Source organism: Chrysochloris asiatica, unplaced genomic scaffold, assembly GCF_000296735.1.
Source record: "Chrysochloris asiatica unplaced genomic scaffold, ChrAsi1.0 scaffold00144, whole genome shotgun sequence".
In the NCBI taxonomy this organism is placed as follows: Eukaryota; Metazoa; Chordata; class Mammalia; order Afrosoricida; family Chrysochloridae; genus Chrysochloris; species Chrysochloris asiatica.
In genome coordinates, this window is record NW_006408662.1 from 6,479,316 (window position 1) to 6,495,110 (window position 15,795).

The window sequence follows — 15,795 nt, forward strand, 5'->3', positions numbered from 1 at the left end:
CCTCTCTTCCCATTAGCCAGTAGCTCCACTCTCCTCTCGAGTCCTCCGTGACCACACCACTGCCTCTGGGCCCAAGAGTCTCCAGGTCTCTTCACACTGCTTGCCAACTGAGTCCCCAACTGGGTCCACAGAAGTCCACTGAACATTTTAGGGCTTAGCTTGCCGCTTCTTTGCTGCTTTTGCCCCACTTCCCCCCATCGGTGATTGGGTGAAGTTTTTTTATGAATTAAAGTTTTAAATTTTTATGAGGTTCCACTTATTTATTTTATCATTTGCTATTTGCTTTTGTCATGAAGTTCGATACTCTATGGTCCAAAGCTGACTACATTACCCCTGCATTGTCTTCTAAGAATTTGATGGATTTGGTTTGGATCATTATATCCTGAATCCATTTTGGATTGATTTCTTTGTGTGGTGTGGTATGAGGCACGATTATCATTTATTAGTAAGTACTGTTGAATTGGCACCCGGTCATAGCGACCTTGCGTACAACAGAACGAAACCCCTCCTGGCCCCGTGCAGTCCTCACAATTGCTGCTACGGTGAGCCCGTTGTTGGGGCCCCTGTGCCAGTTCATCTCTTTGGGGGTTTCTCTCCTTTTCACTGACCCTCCAGTTTACCAAGCACATTGTCGTTTTCCAGGGACTGGCCCATACTGATAACATGTCCAAAGTAAGAGACATGAAGTCTGGCCATCTTGGCTTCTAAGGAGCATTCTGATAGTCCTGCTTCCAGCTTAGATTGGTTTGTTCTTCCAGCAGTCCATGGTACCTCTAATACTCATCTCCAGCACCATAACTCAAATGAGGCCGAGGTCCTGCTTTTTTGAGTGTCTTTTGTTTTGTTCCGCATATGTTTGAAATCCAGTTGTATTAGCACCATTTACTTAAGAGATTTTTCTTTCCCAATGTACTTAGCATTATTGTCAAAATCAGTTGACCATAGATATGTGGGTTTATTTCTAGACTCTCAACTGGTCATCTTTGTGTCTATTATTATGACAATACCAGGTTGTTTTTAATTATTATAGCTGTACGTTGTTGTTGTTACGTGATGTACAGTCAGTTCTGCCTCATTGCAATCCTGCATAGGGCTTTCAAGAAGCAACTGGTGGGTTTGAACCACCAACCTTGTGGTCAGCAGCCCAGTGCTGATGCCATGTACCACACCTGGACTCCGCTGCAGCTGTATGGTGGTGGTGGTGGTGTGCCATTGAGTCAGTTCTGATTCATAGCGACCCTATATAGGATTTCCAAGGCTGTAAATCTTAATAGGAGCAGAAAGCACAGCAGTAGTTATATTTGTTGTTGTTGTGAAGTGCCTTCAAGTTGGTTCTGACCCATACCGACCCTGTATAGGGTTTCCAAGGAGTGACTGGTGAGCTTGAACCACCGACCTTGCAGTTCAAACGCATTAGCGCACAGCAGTCTGGCGCATTAGCCCACAGCACAACACAAATCAGGAAGTGTGATTTGTGCTTTCTTTAAACAATTACTTTAGCTATTAGGTTTTTCTATTTCTGTAAAGATGGCTGTTGCCATTTTTATTGTAATTGAGTTAAATCTAGAGACTACTCTGTGTAAGTCTTCCAATCCATGGACATAAAACATGTTTCCATTCAGTTGTTGTTGTTAAGTGCCATTGAGTTGCTTCTGACCTATAGTGACCCTGTATAGAGTTTCCAAGGAGTAGCTGGTGAGTGTGAATTGCCAACCTCGCAATTCAAAGCAACTTGGCAAACCAGTGCCTTAACCCACAGCACCACACCAGAACTCCATTCATTTAAGCCTCCTTGGAAACCCTACACAGGCGGTACGGGTCGGAACTGACTCGATGGCACTTCACAACAACAACAGCTCTGTCAGCCGTGTTTTGTAGTTGTCACTGTATAAGTCTTTCATGTCCCTCACAGGACCCTTAGGATCAATTAATATAGATAAATCCTCATGAAAATTCTTTGAAATTGTTACTACAGAAACATACATATAATCCATATTAAAGGCTTTACTATATAATAGTTAAAGGAGCTCTGGTAACGTAGTGGTTACGAATCAGGCTGGGAAGCACAAGGTTAGCAGTTCGAAACTACCAACTGTTCTGCAGGAAAAAGATGAGGTTTTCTGCACCCATAAAGATTCACAGCTTCAGAAACCCTGTCTGTATAGAATCGCTATAAGTCAGAACCAACTCCACGGCACATAACAACAACAACAACATAAAATAGTTAAAAGATTGTAGCTATAATTAATTTCATGTTTCATGTATGTCACGGAAAACACGCAAATATGTTCAGCAAAGAAAGCCTGAGATTCCAGCGTATATAAATGAATGATTCAAGGGAAACCACCCATGTGAAACCATCCAGTCTGTTTCCTGGTTAGATAGTAGTAAAGAAGCGTGCTAACAATGGAGACTCAGTAAAGCTGAGAAAGTTTTGTAGTCTTTCATCATGGGCCACTCTACAAGGAGAATCAGCTCTTAAGAGCACAAGTCTGTTTTTCTTATTTGAGTGTGTTAAGCTCATTACCATTTGAAAAATGTTTAGAATTTGAATGATATGCCTAGAAATGATATTTTCTTAGCATTTTCATTGGAGTCCTGGTGTGGCGCTGTGGTTAAATGCGCTGGACTGCAAAGTTGGTTTGAACCGCAAGGTCGGCGGTTCAATCTCACCAGTCGTTCCTCAGAAACCCTATACAGGGTCACTATGGAGTCCTGGGGTGGTGCTGTGGGCTAATGCGTCAGACTGCAAAGTAATTTGAACTGCAAGGTCGGTGGTTCAAGCTCGTCACCTGTTCCTTGGAAACCCTATATACAGGGTTGCTTTGGGTCAGGAAAGACTCAACAGCACTTCACAACAACAGCAACATGGGTTATGAGTCAGAACCGACTCCACGGCATATAACGACCACCACCATGGGTCATAAGATGTGACGCTGTGGGTTGATGCACCAGACTGCAAAGCCATTCGAACTGCAAGGTTGGTGGTTCAAGCTCACCAGCTGCTCTTTAGAAACTCTATACAGAGTTGCTATGGATTGCAGCTGACTCGATGGCACTTCACAACAACAATGGGTCAGAACTGACTCCACAGTACTTAACAACAACAAACATTTTCATAGATCTGATCTCATTTGTTTGAAGTGAGAATGCATTTCTCTTTCCCTTTGCTGTGATAGGGAAATGACCTCCATCAGGTTAAAGGGAAAATGAGTACTAATTTTACTGCCCTGTGACCACAATTCCATTGGAAGCATTGTTGTCATTTGAACTTAGCTTACAGTGCTCTGAATCTGCTCGTTTCAAACATCCTGTTTTCATCTCATCTGAAAAGTAGTTTCTGCCTGTTTTCAATGTGGATCATTCTGAGAATTGCCTTCCTTCAGAGAACTGGAATGATTTGTGATCCCTTGTTGCAGTCAGCTAATTGGATGATTCACTACCCGTACATACAGTCGGGCTCTTTTCTTCTATTAAGAGAAAAGAATAGCCAGGCCTTAGAATACCCTGTATCCGGTTTAACCGAAACTACTCATTGATCTCTCTACTGTTTTGGTTCCAGTTAGTATAATGCTGTTGTTGTTAGGTGCAGTTGAGTCGGTCCATCCTTAGAATTGTTACATTTGGGCCCATTGTTGCTGCCATGGTGTCAGTATTTCTCCTTGGGGATCTTCCTCTTTTTCACTGATCCTCCACTTTACCAAACATTTGTCTGTCTCCCCAACGAAAGACAGGTGAAGTCACGCCATCCTTGCTTCTAGGAAGCATTCTGGCTGAACATCTTGACAGCTTTGTTCTTTAGTTCTTCTTGCAGTTTCATGAAACTTTGAGTATTCATCACCAACACCATAATTCAAATGCCATTGGTTCTTGATAGTACGCTAACTCCTGAGATGATTGAGAATCAACCAATTCTTTTTGGTGCAGTGACTTTGGTGTTTTCCTTTCATCCTTTTTTGATGCTTCCTGCAGCATTCAGTACTTTGCCCATTGTAGTTGTTGATGTTAATTGTCATTCAGTTCCAACCCATAGCAACCCTGTGTAGGGTTTCCAAGGAGCGACGGTGAGCTTGAACTTTGTGGTTCAAACTGACTTTGCAGTCCAGCGCATTTCATTAACCCACAGCGCCACACCAGGACTCCATTAGAAGAATCCTTCAACATTGCAACCCAACATGTGAATTTTTTCTTCAGATCTTTCAGCTAGAGAAATCCTGAGCGTGTTCTTTCCTTTTAGGTTTTCTAACTCCAGATCGTTGCATATTTCATTATAACACTTCGTCGTCTTGAGCGGCTCTGTGAAAAGTTCAGCTCTTTGACTTCCTCATTTCTTCCAGTTTCTTTAGCTTCTCTGCATTTAGGACAAGTTTCAGAGTTTTTCTGACATCCATTTTTATCTTTTCTGGGTTTTTTTTTCCCTGTCTCTTTAATGACTTTTTGCTTTCTTCATTTATGATTTTCTTTTTGTCATTCCACAAATCTTCTGGTCTTTGGTAATTAGTATCTAATGTATCAAATCAAATCTATCAAATTCTTGAGGTTTACTCTGACTTCAGGAGGGGTACAGTCCGGTTATATTTTGCTCTCATGGACTTGTTTTAATTTTCTTCATCTTCAGCCTGAACTTACATATGAGCTATTGATGACTGTTTCACAGTTGACCCTGGCCTTGAAAGGGCTGATGATGTAGAGCTTCTCCAGCGTCTCTTCCCACAGATGGAGTCAGTTTGATTCCTGTGTGTTCGATCTGATGAAGTCTACACATGTAGTTGCCCTTTGTGTTGTTGAACAAGTCACTGGTCTGATAAAATTCTTTCATGCAATTTCCAGCATCGTTCCTATCACCAAGGCCATATTTTCTAACTACTGATCTTTCTTTGTTTCCAACTTTTATATTCCAATTATCCGTAATTATCATTGTCTCTTGATTGCATGTTTCATCAATTTCAGACAGAAGTTGGTAGAATTCTTGAGTTTTATAATCATTGGCCTTAGTGATTTGTGTGTAAATATGAAGAATAGTGATATTAACTGGCCTTCCTTGTAGGCATATGGATATCCTATTACAGGCAGCATTATACTCCAGGACAGATTTTGAACTGTTCTTTTTGATGATGAATGCAGCATCATTCCTCTTCAGCAGAGTAAACCATTGTTGTTGTTAAGTGCCATCAAGTCTGTTCTCACTCACAGTAGTCCTATGCAGGGTTTCCAAAGGGTAGCTGCTGGGCTTGAACCACTGACCTTTTGGTTAGCAGTCCAGTGATAATCCTGCAGCATCCTGCCAGGACTTCATATTAAACCATGTTGTTGTTGTTGTTATGTGCCGTAGAGTTGGTTCCGACCCATAGCGACCCATAGCCAGGGTTTCCGAAGCTGTAAATCTTTATGGGAGCGGAAAGCCTCTTCTTTCTCCCACGGAATAGCTGGTAGTTTCGAACTGCTGCTGACCTTGCGGTTCCCAGCCCGATTCGTAACCACTACTCTACCAGAGCTCCTTATATGCTTATCCAGTTCACAGTGGCCAAGTATCGTCCATTACGGCAGACTAATGCCTAGGATAGCAGTCTTCATGCCTGCCATTTAATTTTTGATGACTTCCAGTGTGCGTAGTTCATCATTTGTACCTCTCATGTTCTGATTATTAATGGAGGTTTGAAGCTGTTTGCATTTTGAATTGTGCCTCATTAGCAAATGAAGGTTGTTAGTGTCAACTCTAGTTTGAGAAGGCAGCTCTTCTCCATTCATACTTTAATTCCTTCTAACCTGAGGTGCTCATTTTCTGGCACTACAGCCAACAGTGTTCAGCTGCTGTTCATAAGGTGTTCAGTGACGAACCATTCAGAAGCGGTCTGCCTCTCCTTCTTCCTAGTCTGTCTTCGTCTGGAAACTCTGCTGAAACCTGTCCATCGTGGGTGACCCTGCTGATATTTAAAATACTGGTGGCATAGCTTCCAGCATCACAGCAACATACAAGCTACCACAGTAGGACAGACTGACAAATGAGTGTTATTATACTAATTTGATTATAAAAGTTCATAAAAATTGAGTTCAATTTTAATCTAAGAAATTTAAATAATACATAAACATCAACATCTAAATGTTGATTTAATATGATTTTATATTTTGTACTTAATAGGCATCATCACCAACGTTATTATGATTATGTCATTAACTTAAATTTTGATACCTTGGATTCTGCGCTCTTGGGATTTCAGCCTAATATCTTGGGTTTTGTTCCATTTTCAAAGTAGCCTTTAGAGCGCCCCCTGGTGCTTTTTAAGCGCAGTAGCGAAGAGTCGTGAGTGGGCCTTTGTGTTTTCATGAAATCTCAGTTCCTTTTTGTAAGAAAAAAAAAAAAAAGGTCTCATTTTTTATTGCTATGTAAGCATCACTTTGTTTTGTTCATATTTTTTGTTTTGTTTCTTCAACCACAAATCCTCTAGAAGTGGAGTATTGTTGAGAGGTACTGGCTTCGTATTTTTGCATGGAGCTGGGGTGTTGAACTTCAGACCACCCATGACTTCTGCACCCCTGCAGTGCAATCCTCATCCTTGGGTTTATCCTGCAGCGGCGGTAGCACCCTTGTGCTTGCTCTCAGTGGCTATGCTGTGTAAGCCTCCTGTGTCCTAGTCCCTGACAGGGTCTTTGCCACCTGAAGGTGGTCTGTGTGTGTGCGTCTGGCCCTCAAGAACCTGACCTGGCCTGCCCTCTCTGCCTGCAGCTGCTCACACTAGTCCATACGCCGGCTCTCAGTGTATATACCACCCGCCATGGCAGGAGGACCTCCTAACCAACCCCCTGTGTAAAGAAGACTCCCCCTAGCATCATTTTCTCAGAGTCCCCGCTGGTTTTCTTCATGGCACTTACTCTGGTTTACAGTGGTTTTATTTGTGTACTTTTAAAAGTCTATTTAATTTTTTACCATTTTTGTTACTATTGTTTTTATGATGTTTATAATTGGTGAGAATTCTGTCTCATTCCATTTTATGTCCCCGTTAACTGGAGCAGTGCCTAACACCGAGTAAAACCTCATATAACATTTAATAGCTAAGATGATAGTACAGTGCATTCAAGATTGCCTTGAGATGCTGTTTGTTGAACTTATTACACGTTTTCTTTTCCTACTTAGTGAAAACTATATGTAATGACTTTTGGAATTAAAGATCTAGCACTTTCTCCAGATTACTGTTGTTAGTGTTGAGATGTGGAAGGTCTAGAAGACTGGACTTAGCCCAGAGTATATAGTGGAAGTTGCCTTTGAAATGTAAACTCACTGTTGTTGTATTGTGATGATGTGCCATTGAGTCAACACTGCTTGGTAGTGACCCTGTCTAGGGTTTCCGAGGCTGTAAATCTCTCCAAGAGCAGAAAGCCTCATCTTCGCTCCCAAGGATTGGCTGGTGGGCTCCACCTGATGAATTAATGGTTCGCAATCCAATGTTTAATCCTACAGAGCCACCATGCTACCTAAACTCACTATATTTACTCCTTATCTTGTTATTTGCCTAGCAGAAAAGTAAACTTTTGAAGAAAAATTTTACCGATACTTGAGTTCTGTTATTGAATGGCATGTACTTGAGAGATTCAAAATTCACCCTTCTCTAAGTCCTAAGTGCACCTAATGGCAATATCATTGCTGACTCTGTTGGATCTTGGCTGAAAGCAGAGAATACCAGAAAGGTGTTTTCTCATGCTTTATTGACTGTGCAAAGCTTTTTAACTGTGTTGATCATGAGGAACTATGGATAACATTGTGAAGACTAGACATTTCAGAACAAATAGGCTCATGAGGAACCTATACATAGACCAAGAGCCAGTTGTCTGAACAGAACAAGGGGATAATGAATGGTTTTAATTCAGGAAAGATGTGTGCCCAGGTTGTATGCTTTCACCCTACTTACTCTGTATGCTAAGCAAATAATTTGAGAAACTGGATTATTTGAAGAACAACGTGGCATCAGGATTGGAGAAAGACTCATTAACAACCTGCAGTATGCAGATGATACAACCTTGCTTGGTGAAAGAGAAAAGGACTTAAAATACTTACTGATAATCGAAGAGCAGTGTCTTGGGTTTGGGTTGCATCTCAGTGCAAAGAAAACAAAAGTCCTTACAATTGGACCAGTAACATCATGATAAATGGAGAAAAGACTGAAGTTGTGAAAGACTTCATTTTGCTTGCATCAGTTATCAGCATTCATGGAAGCAGCAGTCAAGAAATCAAACAATGTATTGCATTAGGCAAATCTTCAAAAGTACTCTTTATACAGTGTTCAGGAGCAAAGGTGTCAGTTTGAGGACCAGCCTGTAATATTTTTAGTAGCCTCATATGCAAGTGAAAGTTGGACAGTGAGTAAGGAAAAGTGTAGAAGAATTGATGCATTTGAGTTATGGTGTTGGAGAGGAAGAGTAAAAGTGTCATGGACTGCCAGAAGAACCAACCAAACTGTGTTGGATGAAGGAGAGCCGAATTTTCCTTGAAAGTCAGGATGGCCAGACTTTGTCTCTCATACTTAAGACATATTATCAGGAGCGACCAGCCCATGGAGGACATCATGCTTGGTAAAGTGAAGGTGTCAGCAAACAAGAGGAAGACCACCAAGGAACTGGGTAGGCACCGTGGCAGCAGCAATGCACTCAAGTGTAACAGCAATGCTGAGAAAGGTGCAGGACTGGGCACTGTTTCATTATGTTGTGTATTGGATGACTATAAGTCAGAACTGACTCGATGGCACCTAACAACAACAACAACAAACTGAAAAACACTTGCTAAGTCTAAATCTGAATAGGTGTCTTGGTACTGCATGCTGCAATATGGATGGAGCTTGAAGGCATTATGCTGGCCAACATTACTGAACATTAAAATCCAAGATTGTAGGGAAAACTAATCAAAAGGAGGAATAAATGAAGAGCAGATTTAAAAATTCTTCTGGAAATAGGGAGACTGGATGAATCCCTACATAATTGCTCTGAGCTAATCTTTAAATCACAAATACCCCTCAAAGTCTTCTTAAAACCAAACATTAGTGTAGCTTAACTAGCAAAGAATTTCTGCCTGAGCATTGTGTTCTTTTAAGAACTATCTGTATGGGATATCGATGGTCATAATAACAACTTGGTAGATTATGTGGGAAATTTAGGGGTCAATGCGTGTATGTTAACTAACTAACGGGGGAGAAACAACTCAGGGGAAGAGTGAGACAGTGTTTGCACAAGTCTGACTCTAATAATGTCATCAGCGTCACTGAATTGCACATGTGGTTGTTGTTGTTAAGTGCCGTCGAGTTTGTTCCAGTTCTGTTTGGGGTTTCTGAGGAGCAGCTGATGAATGTGAACCACCGACCTTGAGATTCAAACCCACCTTGCGGTAGAGTGCTTATCCTACAGTGCCACACCAGGACTGTGGAAATAGTTAAAGAGGTATATGTTCTACTGTGGGTATTCTCAACAAAAACAAAAGTAAAATAACTTGTTTTATTTTAAATACCTAGGAGAGGACTTACCCGCTCTGTGTGTTGCCGTTTTTGTGTGTACATAGTTTGGTTGTATTTGCTGCTCTCTCCCGTGCAGAAGTAACAGGTGCTGTGTTGTCTTTTCCCTCAGCCCTATCAGTTTGAGCAAAGCATCGTGCACCCCCTGCAAGCTCTGAGAGAAGTCCTGGAATGCAGGCCTGGAGAAGCCAGTGTGAGTGTTCGCCTCAGCTGTTCTCTGCTTCAGAATCTCGCAAGGACCACTTGGGAGTCAGCTGCAAAGTTCTGAGTCATTTCGGCAATATGTTTATAGAATGTTTTCTTCTTGTTGTGAAGTGCTATGGAGTCGGTTCCGACTCAGAGCAACCCTATATAGGGAGCAGAAAGTCTCATCTTTCTCCCCTGGAGTAGCTGGTGGACTTGAACTGCAGACCTTGTGGTTTGCAGTCTAGTGCTTACTGCTATTAAGATTTAGCTTAATTCCACAGACTTGCTGATTTGTGACTCCTGGGGAGGCTGCTCAGAAGTAAACGTGAGTGAACTGGGTAGAGTATTTGCAGTGTGACCCCAGTATACAAAAGAAACGATTGCCCTGGGTGTTGCCAATCACGCTAGTAAGTCAGGGTCTCCTCAGGCCTGGATAGCTCCTGCAGGACAGCTGCCCAGAGGCCGACTCTGTCTCCCTTCAGAGCAGGTCTTCCCAGAGTGAGCACACAGTGCGTCCTCGCCCTAACTTGTCCCATAGCTAATGAATCAACAAAGCTGCTGTTTGCATCGCAATGTCCAAAGATATTAATCAAAATTCTTCTTACAGGTCTTTCAACAACCTAAAACACAAGAGGAGGTTTGCCAACTAAGTATCAATATCATGCAGGTAATATTAAAAAGTAGGAAGCAAATTGCTAGTCCACCCCTTATTTTATATATATATAAAATGAGGAAGCTTCATAAAGTTCATGGAAAAATGTAATTCATAGATAGTGGATTTTTTCCACAAGATGTTTAAAGCCCCCTTGTGTATGTGTGCGTTATATGTGTAACCTGTATTAAATAATGTAGATTCTGTATTAATTTTGTCTGAGTACATTGTAGTTAGAGGCATATAGGGGTCTTAATTACCAAGTGCTGCTATAACACAAATACCACATGTCGGTAGCTTCAAAGAATAGGAATTTATTTTCTCACAATTATGGAGGTGGTGTGCAAATTGGGATTCCCGGGCTTGTAGACCATTTTCACACGGCATCCATTTTCCCATTTATGCTTTCACCTGTGTCTCATGTACTGGTCTTATAACTTACAAGTGACAGATTGTTACATACCCTAAAGTGATCCAGAGTTCCTGACATGGTGCTGTGGGTTAATACTCTGGACTGCTAAGTCGGTTTGAACCACGAAGTCCGTGTTTAGGCTCACCAGCGCTCCTCGGAAACCCTATATGGGATTGCTGTGGGTCGGAACCAGACTGGACAGCACTTGACAACAATAGACTGCTCTGGTTTTATTTGTATAACAGAGAAAACCTCTCTAAATAGGACTGCCTCCCCAGGTATAGGGGTTAGGGTTCCAGTATGAATTAAGGAGGGCACAGCTTTATCCAGAACAATAGGTTCATTGTGGAGTAGTTCCAGCTTGTTCTACCAATACCCAATATGGATTTGTTGTTGTTAAGTGCTGTCAAGTCAGTTCCTACTCACAGACAGCAACCCAATACAGGGTTTCCAAGGAGCAGCTGGTCAGTTTGAACCACCGACCTTACAGTTAATCATCCAGTGATTATCCGACAAGTCCACACCACGACTCTGTGATATTTATATTATCTGTTGTTTGTGTGTGTTCTCAGGATACTTTCTAGATAATTGTTATACCAGAAGTTAAATTAAATTATAGTTTGTTGTAGCTAAATTGTTAAATTCTTTGATTAAGATGAGTATTGCTTTGCAGGCATGTAAAGAAAGCTTAGCACATGAGTAAGAACTTACTTCCTAAAGTATATTTAAGAATTTAATAACTGGATTAAAAATAAGTGCTTTTAATTTTTATTACTTATAGAATAAAAAATTGATATTTTTAATTTATATAAAATTATTATTTAATGTTAAAGTAGATTAATATCTGAGTGTTCATATCACTGAAACTTATTTTATGTAGATTTTTATACACTGTCTGGAGCAGTTGAGCACCAAGACCGATGCAGATATAGATACGACGCAGTAAGTAAAAATGAAATTATTGGTGCATTTGGGAAAATTAGAAATACAGATGAAAATGATATATTTGTCTTAATGCTCAAAGACTGCTAGTAAGAGAAATAGGTTCAGATATTATAGTCACAATTTTATATGTTTATATGTATTACTTCATTAGTTTCCTCATTTTTAAAATTGATCTTAAAGGCTTACTACTGATGTTGAACAAAAGCAAACATATGCTTAACTGATTAATTTAAAAAAGAGGTATATAAATAATAAAGTAGAAAAATACATAGCTCTTGGTTGATACTACAATTCTGGTGTTATTCTCGTTAAAAAATAATTTATTAAAAATTTAAGTGTGTGTCAGGTTTAGTAATTTGGACTTTTTAAGACGAGAAATAGGTTCAGCTATGAAAGTCATAATTTTATATATTTATCTGTATTCATTAGTTCCTTTGTTTTTTAAGTCCATCTTAGCCTTACTATTGATGTTGAACAAAATTAAACATGTGCTTAACTTATTAATTAAAAAAGAAGAGGTTTACATAAATAATAAAGTAGAAAACGTAAATATATAGCTCTTAGTTGATTGGACAATTCTGGTATTATTCGCTTGTTAAAAAATAATTATGTATATTAGAATTGCATAAGTAATTGTAAGTCTGTGTCAACGTAAGTTATTGGGTGGGTCCCTTGAAGACATTTCTTAATTCTTGTTTTGTGTTTTCAATGGAAGTTTGCAGAGCACATTGGGTCTCCAGTCAACAACCCATGCCAATTTTGTTTTCTGGCATTGCTGGCAGTCCGCAGAGTGTGGCGGCGCTCTTCCCACTGCCTCCCTTCCTTACTGCTCCTTCCTGCCTTTTGAGCTTAATCCTTAAGCAAACGCTGCCCTTGTGATCGCATATGGCTGACTGGGTCGTAAGTGGGCATCTCCCTGGAGTTAGTGTTCATCTATGGGCCTTATACTGATGGAGCTGAGTCACAGGAATGAGTTCAGTTCCATGCGTGAAGGGTCTCTCAGGGCCTTAGTCTCGGGGGTCCCACCAGTCTCTGTCACCTCAGTAAGCCTGGTCTTTTATTTAATTATTTATTTTAAGCCTTGTCTTTTATAATGATTTTGAGTTTTGTTCTGCATTTTCTCCCCCTATATCTAAGACCTCCTATTGTGATCCCTTTCAGGATGCTCAGCAGTGGTAGCCAGGCCTCAGCTAGTTCTTCTGGTCTCAGGCTTGAAAGGATTACTGTGGGCCAGTAATCCTTTGTACTGACTTGTCCTGTGCATCTTTGTTTGTCTTCACTCCTCTTTGCTCTGGTCGGGGACAGCTCAGTAATTCCACCGTACACAGGTACTCATGAACCTTTCAGTCTGCAGTGTTTACGTACCAGAGTAGAATGTAGAATACTGTCATTGTGGGCAGTGTTGGCCAATTGACTATAGTGTTCCCTGAGCCTGTGGCCCTGAGCCTCTAGCCCAGCAGTTCATCCCCTCTAGGTGTTAGGTTATGGCTGTTTTCATAATGTGCAAACTGTATCCTCTAGTATATTCTTAGATATACCAGCACAGAAAAATACATATGTAGAAATACCTTCTTTCAAACCTTTATTAATTCATGGTCCCACTGCCCTTCCCACACCTGTTCAGTTTGTCTGTCTATCGATGTATCTACTCATAGATTATTGCTGCTAATATTATTGAGTCCTTGTGTGGCACTGTATGTAGTACAAGCACTGGACCACAGGTCAGGTTGAACCACATGTTCTGCGGCTTAAACTCACCAGCTACTCCTTGGAAACCCTACTACACAGGGTCCCTAACGAGACGGCACTTAACAACAGCTTTCATTGAAGGCTTGTGTATGATAGTCCGTACCTTTGCTAACCAGGAATTCTTGTACTTCTAGCGGCCCCCTTTGCCTTGATCATCTTATTCTTGTTTTTGTTGTTAGGTGTCATCGAGTTGGTTCTAACTCATAGCGACCCTGTGCACAACAGAACAAAACAGTGCCCTACTCCTCACAACTGTGGTGCTTCTGTGCCAGTCCATCTTGCTGAGGTTCTTCCTCTTTTTTGCTGACCCTACACTTTACCAAGCATGATGTCTTTCTCCAGGGACTGGTGTCTCCTGATAAAATTTCCAGAGAATGAGAGATGAGGTCTGGCCATCCTGGCTTGTAAGGAGCACTCTGGCTGTACTTCTTCCAACACAGATGTGTTTGTTCTGGCAGCCCATGGCACTTTCAGTATTCTCCTCCATCACCATAACTCAAAAGCATCAATTCTTCTATGGTCTTTCTTATTCACTGTTCAGCTTTCACATGCATATGGGGTTATTGTACTCCTTAGTCCTCAAACTGACGTTTTTGCTCTGAACACTTTAAAGAGATCTTTTCCATCAATTGCCTGTTGCAGTATGTCGTTTGATTTTTTGGCTACTGCATCCATGAGCTTTGATTGTGGATCTGAGCAGAATGAAGTCTTTGACTATTTCAGTCTTTTCTCCAATTATCCTGATGTCATTTATTGGTCCAGTGGTGAGGACCTTTGTTTTCTTTATAATGAGGTGCAATCCATACTGAAGACTATATTCTTTGATCTTTATCTGTAAGTATTTTAAGTCCTCTGTGCTTTGAGCATGCATGTTAATCAGTCTTCCTCCAATCCTGATGCCACATTTTTCTTTATATTATCTAACTTTTCAGATTATTTGCCTTTGTCTTAGTTAACATATGTAGTAGCACAGTGGTTCTGCATTGGGCTGCTAATCTCATGGTCGGCAGTTTGAAACTACCAGCTGTTCCTCAGGAGAAAGATGAGGCCTTCTGCTCTCGTAAAGATTTACAACCTCAGAAACCCTATGCAGGATCACTATGAGTTGGAACTGACTTCACGACACACAACCGCCCTCTAGTTAACCATTTACCCGCTGTCATTTCTTAATTCTTGATGCGTACAAACACATGTGATAATCTCTTTATAATGCTGGTTGAAGGATTTTTAAAAAAAATCAAGTTTTTAATGACAGTTGGCATGTGTAACTTTCAGATGCCTAAGATTTGTGCTCTAAAACAGAGAATACGGAAACAAATATCTCTTTAATGTTCAGTTGACAATTTGAGAAATTTTCCATATTTGCCCACTTCCTGTATTGGTTTTTGCTTCCTGGTATATAAGATTATCACTTCTCTAGGAACTCGTAAATATTTAATTCTTTGATTTGGTTTTATGTTTAACTCTTTAACCTACCAGGAATTTGTATTGTTAGTCAGTTTCCTGTCATTATTGATTAAATAAGGAGGTTTTTTTCTTGCAGCTTTTTTTCCAGTTTGTTTTATATACCATTGAATTCTAATATATGGTGCAATGTATATCTAAATTGTATCTGTTTCATTCAAACATTCAAATCAATTTTCTTTTTTTAATTATTAGTTTATTTCAGTGTTTTTCAGTTCAGTATCCTTTTATCATTTAGTTTCATCTCTAGTTTTCCATATGTGTTCTAAGTTCAGTTGGTCAGGTTTAAAGGAACAAGATCCTATTGAGATGTTTAGGATGCTTACATCGTATCTCTAAACCAGTGGGTTCATGTTTTTAACCTGTCATTTATCAACTGATTTTCTAACTCAGGGACTTTTTATGAAAAAAAGCTCTCTTCTCCCCTCCCCCAGAGAGATTTTCATAGGACTAAACATGGAATAACTGAAATTACATAACATGTTTTGCTTCCTTAGTTGATTTGCTTTTAAATTTGATTAAGGCAATATTGGGAAGACACAAAAACAAAATCATAAGACCATGTTAACTGGTAGTTCATGGTACCTTCTTTAAGTTCTTAGTTGTTCACTGTAGAAAACTTAGAAGTTGTGTGATTATTGACCAAAACATTTAAAAGTCAAATGTACATGTTTCATTCCTTTTTTACATATATACATTTTTTTTTTTTTTTTACTTAATCTGTTCTCTTATTTGCTTTTCCATGCAGTCTTTCTGTTGATGTTTCTTCTCCTGATTTGTTTGGAAGTGTCCATGAAGACTTCAGTTTAACTTCTGTAAGTAACATGATAAAGAACTAAAATGATAACTAAAGTAAAATCTGGTGTTTTACAACTATAAGTAAATCAGTTTTA

At 40.1% G+C, this 15,795-nt stretch overlaps 1 protein-coding gene across 1 annotated transcript in view; it reads left to right on the top strand.

Annotated features, from left to right (window-relative positions):
* EXOC2 (exocyst complex component 2) overlaps positions 1-15,795 on the top strand; it is a 260,684-nt gene that overhangs the window by 148,604 nt on the left and 96,285 nt on the right. The window contains exons 17-20 of the mRNA XM_006870567.1: positions 9,607-9,687; positions 10,288-10,347; positions 11,625-11,686; positions 15,651-15,717. Of these exons, the coding sequence (XP_006870629.1) occupies positions 9,607-9,687; positions 10,288-10,347; positions 11,625-11,686; positions 15,651-15,717 (270 nt within the window). The remainder of the gene's footprint in view (positions 1-9,606; positions 9,688-10,287; positions 10,348-11,624; positions 11,687-15,650; positions 15,718-15,795) is intronic.